Source organism: Oppia nitens, unplaced genomic scaffold, assembly GCF_028296485.1.
Source record: "Oppia nitens isolate AA-2021 unplaced genomic scaffold, nextdenovo-longstitch-racon4-pilon3 scaffold11_pilon_pilon_pilon, whole genome shotgun sequence".
Taxonomy (NCBI): domain Eukaryota; kingdom Metazoa; phylum Arthropoda; class Arachnida; order Sarcoptiformes; family Oppiidae; genus Oppia; species Oppia nitens.
In genome coordinates, this window is record NW_026533190.1 from 633,051 (window position 1) to 646,204 (window position 13,154).

At 24.3% G+C, this 13,154-nt stretch overlaps 2 protein-coding genes across 2 annotated transcripts; both read left to right on the forward strand.

Moving 5' to 3' along the window:
* The first annotated feature begins 610 nt into the window (after nt 1-610).
* Nucleotides 611-2,495, forward strand: LOC128953030 (motile sperm domain-containing protein 2-like). Its single transcript, XM_054298526.1, has 2 exons — nt 611-1,320; nt 2,276-2,495. The coding sequence occupies exons 1-2, from the start codon at nt 611-613 to the stop codon at nt 2,493-2,495; spliced, it is 930 nt and encodes a 309-aa protein (XP_054154501.1).
* Nucleotides 2,496-9,009: 6,514 nt separating this feature from the next.
* On the forward strand, nt 9,010-11,909 carry LOC128953040 (copine-8-like). The gene is made up of 3 exons (XM_054298539.1): nt 9,010-9,475; nt 9,906-11,198; nt 11,766-11,909. Exons 1-3 carry the CDS (start codon nt 9,032-9,034, stop codon nt 11,907-11,909), a joined length of 1,881 nt encoding a protein of 626 aa, XP_054154514.1. The 5' UTR covers nt 9,010-9,031.
* Nucleotides 11,910-13,154: the final 1,245 nt, after the last annotated feature.

Consider the following 13,154-nt stretch of genomic DNA (forward strand, 5'->3'; position numbering starts at 1 on the left):
AATATAATTGAAATTTTATTCTATCATTTATAGATTAGGTTCTGACATAGTGGTTTGCAAACATCCCAAAATAAATATGATCACGTGATCAAAATTAAAAATTAAAAATTTTATAATATCACGCGTAAATCATATTTTAATACACTTTTTACAAAATTAATATATCTCACACCATTTAAGAATTATAGCAAAAACCGCATGTGCTAAATATATGAAAAACCCTTTTATATATATATAATTAATTAATTGAATTAAAAGTGTTATTTATTTTCTTTTTTGTTTTATAATTACAGTTTATTCACATATAATTCATATAAATTTTATTTTCATTATTAATATTTATTTATTTATTAACATTATATATATATATATATATATATATATATATATATATATATATATATATATATATATATAAATAATTAATTCATTAAAAGTGTTATTTAATTTTTTGTTGTTTTTAATTTTGTAGTCAAAATCAAATAATTTTTACAACAAAACTGCTAATAATAATAATAATAATAATATATTTGATAAAATCAGACAAAAATTTTTAACTATAGCTAATAACCAGTCGATCCATGAATTGTTTGATCGGAAAGACACGGAAATGGTTAGCCGTAACGACTGGTGGATCGAACGCTACCTATTGGTCAGCGACTCTGAGGACGAAGCACTCGACCGATTGGTTTCGACAATGAAATGGAGGAAACAGTTCGGTGTCCGCCAACTGACTGGCCGATCGTTTCCCGAAGAAATGTACCGAATCGGTGCCTATGTATCGTTCGGCAGGGATCGTGAGGGACGGCCAATGTTGTGGGCACAGTCCCATCGACATCGCAAATGCGACGCGTGGTCATTGTTGGTCAAACAGTTTCTGGTCTATCAATTTGAACTAATGGATCGGCAGACCAGTCATCAGGGTTGGCTGCTAGTTGCCGATAGCCATCAGCTATCGATGGCCAACCTGGATGTCGATCATTCAATGTTTCTCATTGATTGTCTACAAAATCATTATCCGATGGGTGTCCGCTATATACTCAATATAGACTTGCCGTGGTTTATGACGGCCGTAATCAATATGATTATCGGCTTTATGGACGACCAGTTACGCGGCACTTATAAATCGGTTTCGAGTGATGATGATCTTCAACAGTATATATCAACCGATTATATACCGATCGGTTTGGGCGGCAATTATGCCAAACCGTTGATCACTGTACCCAATGGTGTCCGACCGTTGGCCACATTTGGCCACAATTTTTCAAGCAAACAAATTGCCGATATTTATGAAACATATGACGATATACTAAATGAAGTGTAAATTTGAATAATTTTAAAATAATAATAATAATTAGTTTATTAATTACTATTACTGTATTATTATTTAAACTATTTTTTTAATAACAATTTTTTGTTAAYTTAATTAAAAATTTAAGACAAAAAAATTGTATTTTTTTATAAAATTAGTTAATAATTAAAAATATAAGTTATTTTCAATWTATATGCAAATTATAGTTAATTTATTTTAGATGATTTGATATTATATATATATATATATATTTAAAAATAAAATATTAATTTTTTTAAATCATTTATTTCTCATATATTTTTATTTTWAAAAAATATTCAAGGTTTATGATTAATTGAATTTTATTTAATAATAAAATAAATGTTTTTTTTATAAATGTAAAATTAAAATATTTATTATTAAATAATAATAAAATTGTTAAATTATAAATTCATTAGATTATATAAATGTTTGTACAGTATATATATATATATATATATATATATATGATTGAAATAGTATATAATAAACAATATTTTTAAAAATTTATTCAAAACTTTTATTTTAATATATATATATATAATTCAGACATTAAGTTAAAAAACAAACAATTAATTTTAGGTTAAAAATAATAATTTTAATAAATATTTTTTTTGTGTGAATATTATGAATTGTTTAGTAAAATTTGTTACTAATATTATAATTATCACTACTATTATCTTAGTTGTAGTTAAAATAATAATAATATTATCAACAATAAAATCGATACGTAATGTAATTGAATTTTATTCAAATAATTCATAATTTTTTATTTTTTCAATATTAATATTTATTTATTTAATAACTATATAAATTTAATTAATTAATTAATTAATTAAAAGTTTTATTTAATTTTTTGTTTTATATTTTGCAGTCAAAATCAAATAATTTTTACAACAAAACTGCTAATAATAATAATAATATATTAATATTTGAAAAAATYAGACAAAAATTTTTAACTATAGCTAATAACCAGTCGAGCMATGAATTGTTTGATCGGAAAGACACGGAAATGGTTAGCCGTAAGGACTGGTGGATCGAACGCTACCTATTGGTCAGCGACTCGGAGGACGAAGCACTCGACCGATTGGTATCGACAATGAAATGGCGTAAACAGTTCGGTGTCAACCAACTGATCGATAAATCATTTCCCGAAGAGATGTAGCGAATCGGTGTATACGTATCGTTCATCAGGGATCGGGATGGCCGGCCAGTGATGTGGGCACAGTCGCACCGGTATCGCAAGTGCGACTCGTGGAAACAATTGATCAGACAGTTTGYTGTCTATCAGATTGAACTTATGGACCGTCAGATCAGTCATCCACAGGGATTGGGTGTTGTTGTCGATACCAGTCGAGTATCCATTGCCAACATAGATGTCGACCAAAGTTTGTTTATCATTGATTGCCTACAAACCCGCTATCCGTTAGCCGTCGGCTATATACTCAATGTAGACTTGCCGTGGTTTATGGAGTCAGTGGTCAATCTGATTGCCAGTTTTATGGATGACCAGCTGCTTAGCACCTATAGGTCGGTTTCGAGTGATGATGAACTTCAACAATATATATCACCCGATTATATACCGGTCCATTTGGGCGGTAATTATCATATACCGTTGATTAGTGTACCCGATGGTGTCCGACCGTTGGCCACATTTGGCCACAACTATACCAGCAAACAAATTGCCGATATTTATCAAACATATGACGGTATACTAAATGAAGTGTAAATTTTTTAATTTAAATAATAATTAGTTTATTAATTACTAATATTGTTAATATTTTGACTATAATTTTATAATAATAATATTTTGTTAATATAATTAACAATTTTTTAGATAAAAAATTGTATTTTTCTAAAATTAGTTAATAATTAAAAATATAATTTATAACACTATTTTTTAACAGTATTATTTTATTAAAAATTATATATATATATATATATATATTATTTTCCAATATGTAAATTATAGTTAATTTATTTTAAATGATTTTAGATTATATTTATATATATTTAAAAATAAAATATTCAAGGTTTAAGATTAATGGAAATTTATTTAATAATAAAATAAATGTTTTTTTTAATATAAAATTAAAATATTTATTATTAAATAATAATAAAATTGTTAAATTAATAAATTCATTAGATTATATAAATGATTGTACAGTATATAGGATTGAAATATTAGTATATAATAAACAATATTTTTAAAAATTTATTCAAAACTTTTATTTTAATATATATAATAATATATATATAATTCAGACATTTAGTTAAAAAACAAACAATTAATTTTTTGGTTAAAATAAATAATAATAAAATTATTTTTTGTTTGTTTATGAAAAATTATGAATTGTTTAGTAAAATTTGTTACTAATATTATAATTATCACTACTATTATCTTAGTTGTTGTTAAAATAATAATAATATTGTCAACAATAAAATCGATACGTAATGTAATTAATAATTTAATTTTTCGTTATTAATATTTATTTATTTATTTAATAATTTTTTTTAACTAATAACTTAATATATATACTGAAAATAAATAATTTATTCATTCATTAAAAGTGTTATTTATTTTAATTTTTTGTTTTATATTTTGTAGTCAAAATCAATTAATTTTTACAACAAAACTGATAATAATAATAATATTATTATATTTGAAAAAATCAGACAAAAATTTTTATCAATAGTTAATAACCAGTCGAGCAATGAATTGTTTGATCGGAAAGACATCGAAACGGTTAGCCGTAAGGACTGGTGGATCGAACGCTACCTATTGGTCAGCGACTCGGAGGACGAAGCACTCGACCGATTGGTTTCGACAATGAAATGGAGGAAACAGTTCGGTGTTAACCAACTGACCGCCCAATCGTTTCCCGAAGAGATGTACCGAATCGGTATATACGTATCGTTCATCAGGGACCGGGAGGGCCGGCCAGTATTGTGGGGACAGTCGCACCGGTATCGCAAGTGTGACTCATGGAAACAGCTGATGAAACAGTTTGCCGTCTATCAGATTGAACTCCTGGATCGGGTGGCCAGTCATCAGGGACTGGTTATGGTTATGGATACCAGTCGAGTATCCATTGCCAACATAGATGTCGATCAAAGTTTGTTTCTCATTGATTGTCTACAAACCCGCTATCCGTTAGCCGTACGCTATATACTCAATGTAAACTTACCGTGGTTTATGACAGCATTGGTCAACATGATTGCCGGCTTTATGGACGACCAGCTGCTTAGCATCTATAGGTCGGTATCGAGTGATGATGAACTTCAACAATATATATCACCCGATTATATACCGGTCCATTTGGGCGGTAATTATCATATACCGTTGATTAGTGTACCCGATGGTGTCCGACCGTTGGCCACATTTGGCCACAACTATACCAGCAAACAAATTGCCGATATTTATCAAACATATGACGATATATTAAATGAAGTTTAAATTAAAGATATAAAAAAAAATTTAATTATTGTATTACTTATATATATATATTATTAATTATTTACTTACTTTTTAAATTAATTTATTAATTAAATTATTGTATCAAACAATTAAATTAAATTTGTAATTAATAATTAATAAAATCTATTGATCCACTTTTTTAAAAAAAATTATTAGTAATCAATTTATTTAAAAAGTTTTTACATAATAATTACAATAATTTATATTATATTATAAAATATTAATTAATAATTTAATTTTTCAATCAAACAAATAGCAGATATTTATGAAACTATTGAAGATATATTAAATAAAGTGTAAATTTGAATGATTTTAAAATACTAATAATTAGTTTATTAATTAATTAATATTTTATATTTGACTATTAATTTTGACTATTTTTTATATATAATAATATTTTATTAATTTAATTAACAATTTAAGTGGGGAAACAAATATTTTTCTTTAAATTAGTTAATAATTAAAAATTATATATATATATAAACTTATTTTTTTATATGTAATTTATAGTTAATTTATTTTAGATTATTTGAGATTATATATACATTTATTTCTAATATATATATATATATATTAAAAAATTATTCAAGGTTTATGATTAATGGAATTTTACTTAATAATAAAATAAATGTTAATTTTATGTAAAATTTAAAATATTTATTATTTAAATAATAAAAATTGTTAAATTTTAAAATTCATTAGATTGAAATATTATTAGTGTTTAATAGACAATATTTTTGTAAAAAATTTATAGTAATTAAATAGAAATTTATTAAAACTTTTAGTTTAATATATATATATATATATATATCAATTAATTTTAAGGTTAAATATAATTAATAATAAAAAAAAATTTTTATGTGTTTTTGTGAAAATTATGAATTGTTTAGTAAAATTTGTTACTAATATTATAATTATCACTACTATTATCTTAGTTGTAGTTAAAATAATAATAATATTGTCAACAATAAAATCGATACGTAATGTAATTGAATTTATTCAACAAAAAAAATAATTCATAATTTAATTTTTTTTTAAATATTAATATATTTATTTATTTATTAACATAATATACTACAGTATATATATATAAATATAAATAATTAATTAATTAAAAGTATTATTTATTTTTGTTGTTTGTTTTATATTTTGCAGTCAAAATCACTGAATTTTTACAACAAAACTAATAATAATAATAATATTATTATATTTGAAAAAATCAGACAAAAATTTTTATCAATAGTTAATAACCAGTCGAGCCATGAATTGTTTGATCGGAAAGACATCGAAACGGTTAACCGTAAGGACTGGTGGATTGAACGCTACCTATTGGTCAGCGACTCTGAGGACGAAGCACTTGACCGATTGGTCTCAACAATGAAATGGCGTAAACAGTTTGGTGTCAACCAACTGACCGCCCAATCGTTTCCCGAAGAGATGTACCGAATCGGTGTATACGTATCGTTCATCAGGGACAGGGAGGGCCGGCCAGTATTGTGGGGACAGTCGCACCGGTATCGCAAATGCGACACATGGAAACATTTGATCAGACAGTTTGCTGTCTATCAGATTGAACTAATGGACCGGTTGGCCAGTCATCAGGGATTGGGTTTGGTTATGGATACCAGTCAAGTATCCATAGCCGACATAGATGTCGACCAAAGTTTGTTTATCATTGATTGTCTACAAAACCGCTACCCGAAAGCTGTCCGCTATATACTGATTGTAGACTTGCCGTGGTTTTTGACGGCACTGGCCAACCTGATTGCCGGCTTTATGGACGACCAGCTGCTCAGCAGTTATCTGTCGGTTTCGAGCAGTGATGAACTTCAGCAATATATAGCACCCGACTATATACCGGTCCATTTGGGCGGCAATTATAACAAATCGTTGATCACTGTACCCGATGGTGTCCGACCGTTGGCCACATTTGGCCATAACTTTACCAGCAAACAAATTGCCGATATTTATCAGGCATATGACGATATATTAAATAAAGTTTAAGTTAATTAAATAATTAAAGTATTATTATTATTATTATTATTATTATTATTATATTATTATTATTATTATTATTATTATATACTGTATATCAATATTAAGTTAATTTACTGTTAAATAACTGCTTAAACACAATCAAAATTTTGTTATTATTTTATAAAAATTAATAATTAAGAATATAATGTATTTCACAATTATTTTTTTTTTGACAATATTAGCAATCAATTTATTTTTATTTTTATATATAGTTATTTATATTTTAACATTTTTAATATATATATTATTAACCAAAAGTTATACTAAAATTATATAATAAATATTTAATTAATGTTTAAAAAAATTTATTATATGGAATAATATTTACTGTATTATTATTATTATTATTATTATTATTATTATTATTATATATATTAATAAAATATATTCATTAAACTATTTATTTATTTGAAATAAATTGAATAATCTATCAATTATAACATTATATTTGTTGCTATAGTATTTAATTTTAAGTATGTTATTAGTTTAAAAACTAATTCAATAAATATTTAAAGCAACAAAAAATTAATATTATTATTTATTATTATTATTTAATGTTTAACATTTGCATTTTATAAAAATATATTTAGTTTATATTATTATTTAGTTAATAATTAATTATCTAGCAATAAAATTATTATTTAAAAAAACAATTATAATGATAAATATTATTAGTATTTCACTATTTTACTAATATATAGACATCCTGTTCCTCAACATATATATATATAAATATATATAAATTATTATTATTGACAAATTAATTAATTTATTATTTATATATATACAGTATATTTAGTATTGATTAGAAATTTTTATCAATTAAGTAACTAAACGATAAACATTAGATAAAAAAAATTATTAMCTATTGTATAAAAAATTGTCTAAAAAACTTTTTAATTAAGTAATAAATTATTAATTTATATGTTTTTATAAAATGATTAATATGTTAGAAAATAGTTCGCAAATATTAATGTAAAAATTTTACGAAATTTTTTTCATAAATTACTAATGTTTTATTATTATTATTATTATTTTATTTAATCAAAAATTAATTGCAATACACACATACACACAAAATTACTTATATTTTACGGAAAACTACTATTAAATATAGACTATATATAAAATCAGGGACAAAATAGGCGGAACTAATATTTTTGTTATATCTCAAAAACTAAAAGACCTAGGACAAAGATATTCAATATGATATATATCATATACAAAATAGTGTGACAAATTTTTTATAAAATTTATATATAGAAATGATCAAAATAATATAATAACATAAAATCTGTAGTAGATAATGATAATCTATTAAATGTATAATAAACTAGATAAAATATAACTTGACATGTGTCTCAGCAGTTTTTATAAATTTTTGAAAGAAAAAAATAAACTACTTTAATTAAATATAAAAAATGTAATATAATATTTTACAAATAATATATTATGTTTTTATAAAATTGATACTAACTTTATTAATTATTTTTTTGAAAATTGCTGAAACACGTATCAAATTATTTTTTATCTAGTTTGTATACATTTTATAGATTTTCATTATCTATTATAGATTTTGAGGTATTACATATTTTTATCATTTTATTTTAGTAATTTTATAAAAAATTTGGTCTCACCATTTTGTACGTTCCAATACACCATAGTTGTTTATTAAATATCTTTGTCTTATATTTTAGTTTTTGAGATATAATAAAAATATTAAATATTGACTATATATATATACAGTGTATATATATATATATATAATATGTATAATATGTCTAATAATTTTTATATTATGTAATATATGATATCCGGGAAATATTTTAATATATATTTTTTTTCTCTCATAATACCAGCAAAAATTAAAATCAAAGTTTAGTACAATTTTTTTTTGTATTTCAATTTTTGCAAATAATGTCTACAAAATTTACACTTATGTTATTATTATCATTATAAATATTGTTATTATTTATTTTTAAAAAAATATATACTGTACTATTGAATTAAAATTTTTTTTTTAATAAATAATTTTATTTTTATACTATTTATTATATATAGTAGTCATTAAATTAATTAATTAATTAATTATGACATTTTATAAATCATTACTCGAGCTAACCATTAGAGGCAAAAATTTTATGGTTAAAAACGATAGAAAACAGTCGCCTCAATGTATTGTCTATATGTTGACGACTACCGGTGCCAACAATAATAATAATAATAATAACACTCCCGGTGTTGTCGGCAACCGTTTTATCGAAACTGGTCGTACGGAAGTCATACGGAATAGCCGTAGTCCCGATTGGACAGTCAAAGTCCCTGTTGACTATCGATTCAATGAACTACAAGTGCTCCGGTTTGAGGTCTGGGACTACGATATATGTGCCGATAATGAACTRCTGGGCCGATTGGATCTGGACTTAGGACAGTTGATTACTGCACGCGACGATGTTATTAAAAAACGATTGAGACTACCGTCCGTTCAGCCAACTGTCCATCAGTTATCCTCCAATAGTAGTAGTAGTAGTAGTGGTAGTAATAATAATAATAATAATAATAATAATAATGAATTGCAAGCGTATAGCAAACTTATGGTTACTGGAGAACTATGGATAACCATCTATGAGGTAATACCTAATATATAACTATTATATATTAAATATATATAAAAAAATAGTTCAGTATATCCTGAGTACAGGTATATACTGTATATAAAATATATTAAGTGTCGATTAATTTTAATTAAAATTATTATATATATATATTGAATATTTATTTTCAATACATTATAATATATTTAGTAATAGTTAATAATAATTATTATAAATATATTTTTTTATAACTAATAATAAAAAAAATYKRTWWAATAATAATTTTTTATAAACTTTTATATTTAATTTAATTATTATTTAAATAATTTTTTTCAAAAAACACATTTTAACATACAATTAACAACAACAAAAACTTTAAGCTAATTATTAGTAATTTTTTTAATTAATTAATTATTGATTGATTGATTGACTGATTGATTGATTACGGTTTCGGGTTTTTTTTAAGGTATTGGCCTCCAAACAGACTGTCCAAATGAAATTCGAGGCCAAAACACTGCCGCAAAAAGATTTTTTAGGTTCATCTGATCCATACATGATTATCACTAAAGAATCACCGGATGGCCAACACCAGCTGGAAGTCTACCGAAGCGAAACCATACACAAAACACTGGCACCGGTTTGGTCAGAGTTTACCGTCAGAGTACACGATCTGTGCGATTGCGATCATTATCGTCGGCTACGGATATCCGTCTACGACTGGGACAGACATACTAGCGATGATTTTATCGGTGCTGTCAATACATCCCTAAATGAACTGAACAAACAGTTTATAACTGGCGGTCTGTCCGTACTGGAGCTCAGGAGACATCCGAATCTCAATAGCAATAATAAGTCACCGAAAGGTCAGAAAAAAGGTGGCCAATCATCGGCTGCGTCGGCGACCGATAAGTCATCCAAACGGAAGAGCCTATTGTTGAAAAGTCTACATAAACTTCAATCATTGGACATCCATAACAACCATAACAACAACAATGACAATAACTGTGGACTACTATTGATATCCAAACTACACTATCGACAGGTGCCTACATTTGTCGACTATATCGGCTCCGGTGGTACACAACTGCACTTTATGGCGGCCATCGACTGTACCAGTGATTCACAGCCATTTCATCACCGATTATTGCATACATCAGCCGCTGCCACATCATCGGCCACCGCCGCCACCACCGCTACGGACAACAAACTAACAGTTGTCGACCAATCGGTCAATTGTTTCGAGTTTCTACTGAACAGTTTCGGCCAATTACTACAGCCGTACGACTATCAGGGATTGTTTGCCGTTTTTGGTTTCGGTGCCAGATTTGCTGGTCAACCCACAGTCTCGCATGCATTCAATCTGAGACTGGGTGTCGGCGGTGGCCAACAATCGGTAGTTCCCTACTGTGACAGTGTTGACGATATGCGCCGATGCTATCGGGCATCGCTCAAGTCTATGATACCGTCGTCGTCGTCCAACTCGGCCAACACTGGCCGWCCGTTTGCACCCGTTATCAATCATGTCGTACAGTTGACGAAAAATTTTCAAAACGGTAGACACTATTTTGTCTTTACTATACTGACCAGYGGCTGCCATACGGATACGGCCGATACACTCGAAGCCATTGTCCGGGCGTCGGCAATGCCGGTCAGTATTGTCATTGTCGGYGTAGGCAACTGTCCGTTCAATCATCTGAAACGGCTGAGCGGTGACTCTACCTGTTCTCGTGGTTGCCGTACCTATAGAGACAATGTACAGGTAATGTACTGTATATATTTGTAATTATAATTAAAAAACAATTAAAATATTTGCACAAAAAAAAATTATTTAGACATTAATTTAGRAATTATTAAGACATCTAACAACAAATTTCAATAATATTCAATAAGTCTRTGTATTTTTACAATAATTTTATTTATATAAATAAAAAAAATGAGATAAAAAGTTTCCAGAAAATTGCAATTTAGTTGTTAGTTTGCAATTAATAATATAATAATTTATTTTGTTTTTTAAGTTTAAACAATTAACTTATACTAAAACTTTATGCAAAATAAATTTTTAAATAATGACATTAATTAGTAAGTATTAAAAAAAATTATTTTAATTAAAATTATGGAAAATTTTCATATATGAAAAAATACAGTATTTTAWTATTTTTATTTATTTAGATTTTATTGCTTAACAACTATAAATGCTAAAAACATTTTAGACATTAAATACTTATTATTGAAAAATAAAATGTTTTTTTTAAATCTATTTATATGTTTTCTAAAAAAACCTATTAATAAAAATTATTTATCTTTTATTTATTTTTTTAAAATATAGTTTTTTCAATTGAAAAATTATCAAACATCGACACATATACTGGAAAGTAGACTAACAAACACTATATTGCAAACAATACCCAAACAAATGCTTGAATATATGGAGTCTAGAAATTTTGTACCGAAAAACACAAGTTTAGTGTAATTTTTTATTTTATTTTATTTTTTAAATTTATTTATTATTAAAAAAATTATTTATTATTAAAAAAATTATTTTTATTTATTTATCTATCAATCAATTTAATAATATTTGAAATAAATTGAAAGACAATTAATTTTTTTTTGTTTTAATAGTAAATAATAATATATAGTATTTAAATTTTAAACCAGTTTTAAATTATTAGAAAAATAACAATTAAAATTATTTTTAATTAATTAATTTAAATAGATAAAAATTTATAGATTTTATTATTTTTTTTATTTTTAACTAATTTTTTAGTTATAAATAATCAAATCAAAATATTAATGTWAACATTTTTTATATAAATATATTTATATATATATATATTGTGTTTTATATTTTGTTATTTTTTAGTATATTTCAAAAAATAAACATTTTTTTGTGATTATTAATAAACATTTAGTTTTAAACATTTTTTTTAAATATATTTATTAAGTTAGTTGAAAAATATGGTTTATTTTCCAATAATAATAATAATTATTTTATACTATATTTTATTGATTTGTTTTATTTAATTTATACTCAAATATACACAAACTTTATAATAATTTCAACAAAAAATTATTTAAATAAAAATTATATTAAATTCAAGGTAATATATATTTTGTGTTTATATCATTTAAGTAATAATAATAATAATAATTATTATTATTATTATTATACAGATAATATATATATATATATATATTGTAAAATTAAAGCTGTTATATATTGATATATATTATATATAAAACATTAATTTCTATAAATGTAAAAAATAATTTTGTTATTTAATTTTTTTTAAAAAAATTGTATACCAAAAAATAACCATGTTTATTATATAATTATTTATATTTATATTATAATAATATCAATATATAGATAAATAAAATTCAAAAATATTTATCTATTATTATTTGATTAGATAAACATTTTTATTTAATTACATAAAAAACATAAATATTTAGGGTTTTTAATGTATTGTATTTTTTTTTGAAATTACAATTTGAAATTAAAATTATCAAATAATAATATTGTTTATGTATTTAAACAGTTATTAAACATTAAATATATTTTTAAAAAATTAGTTTATGGCTTATTTTATTTATAAACAATAATAAACATTTAAGTAATTTATTTATTAGTTTGTTTTTTTTTTAGTTAACAATAAATTGTAATCATACAGTAAATTAATTTTTTTTTATTAATTAGAAAAAATAGCATTGATTA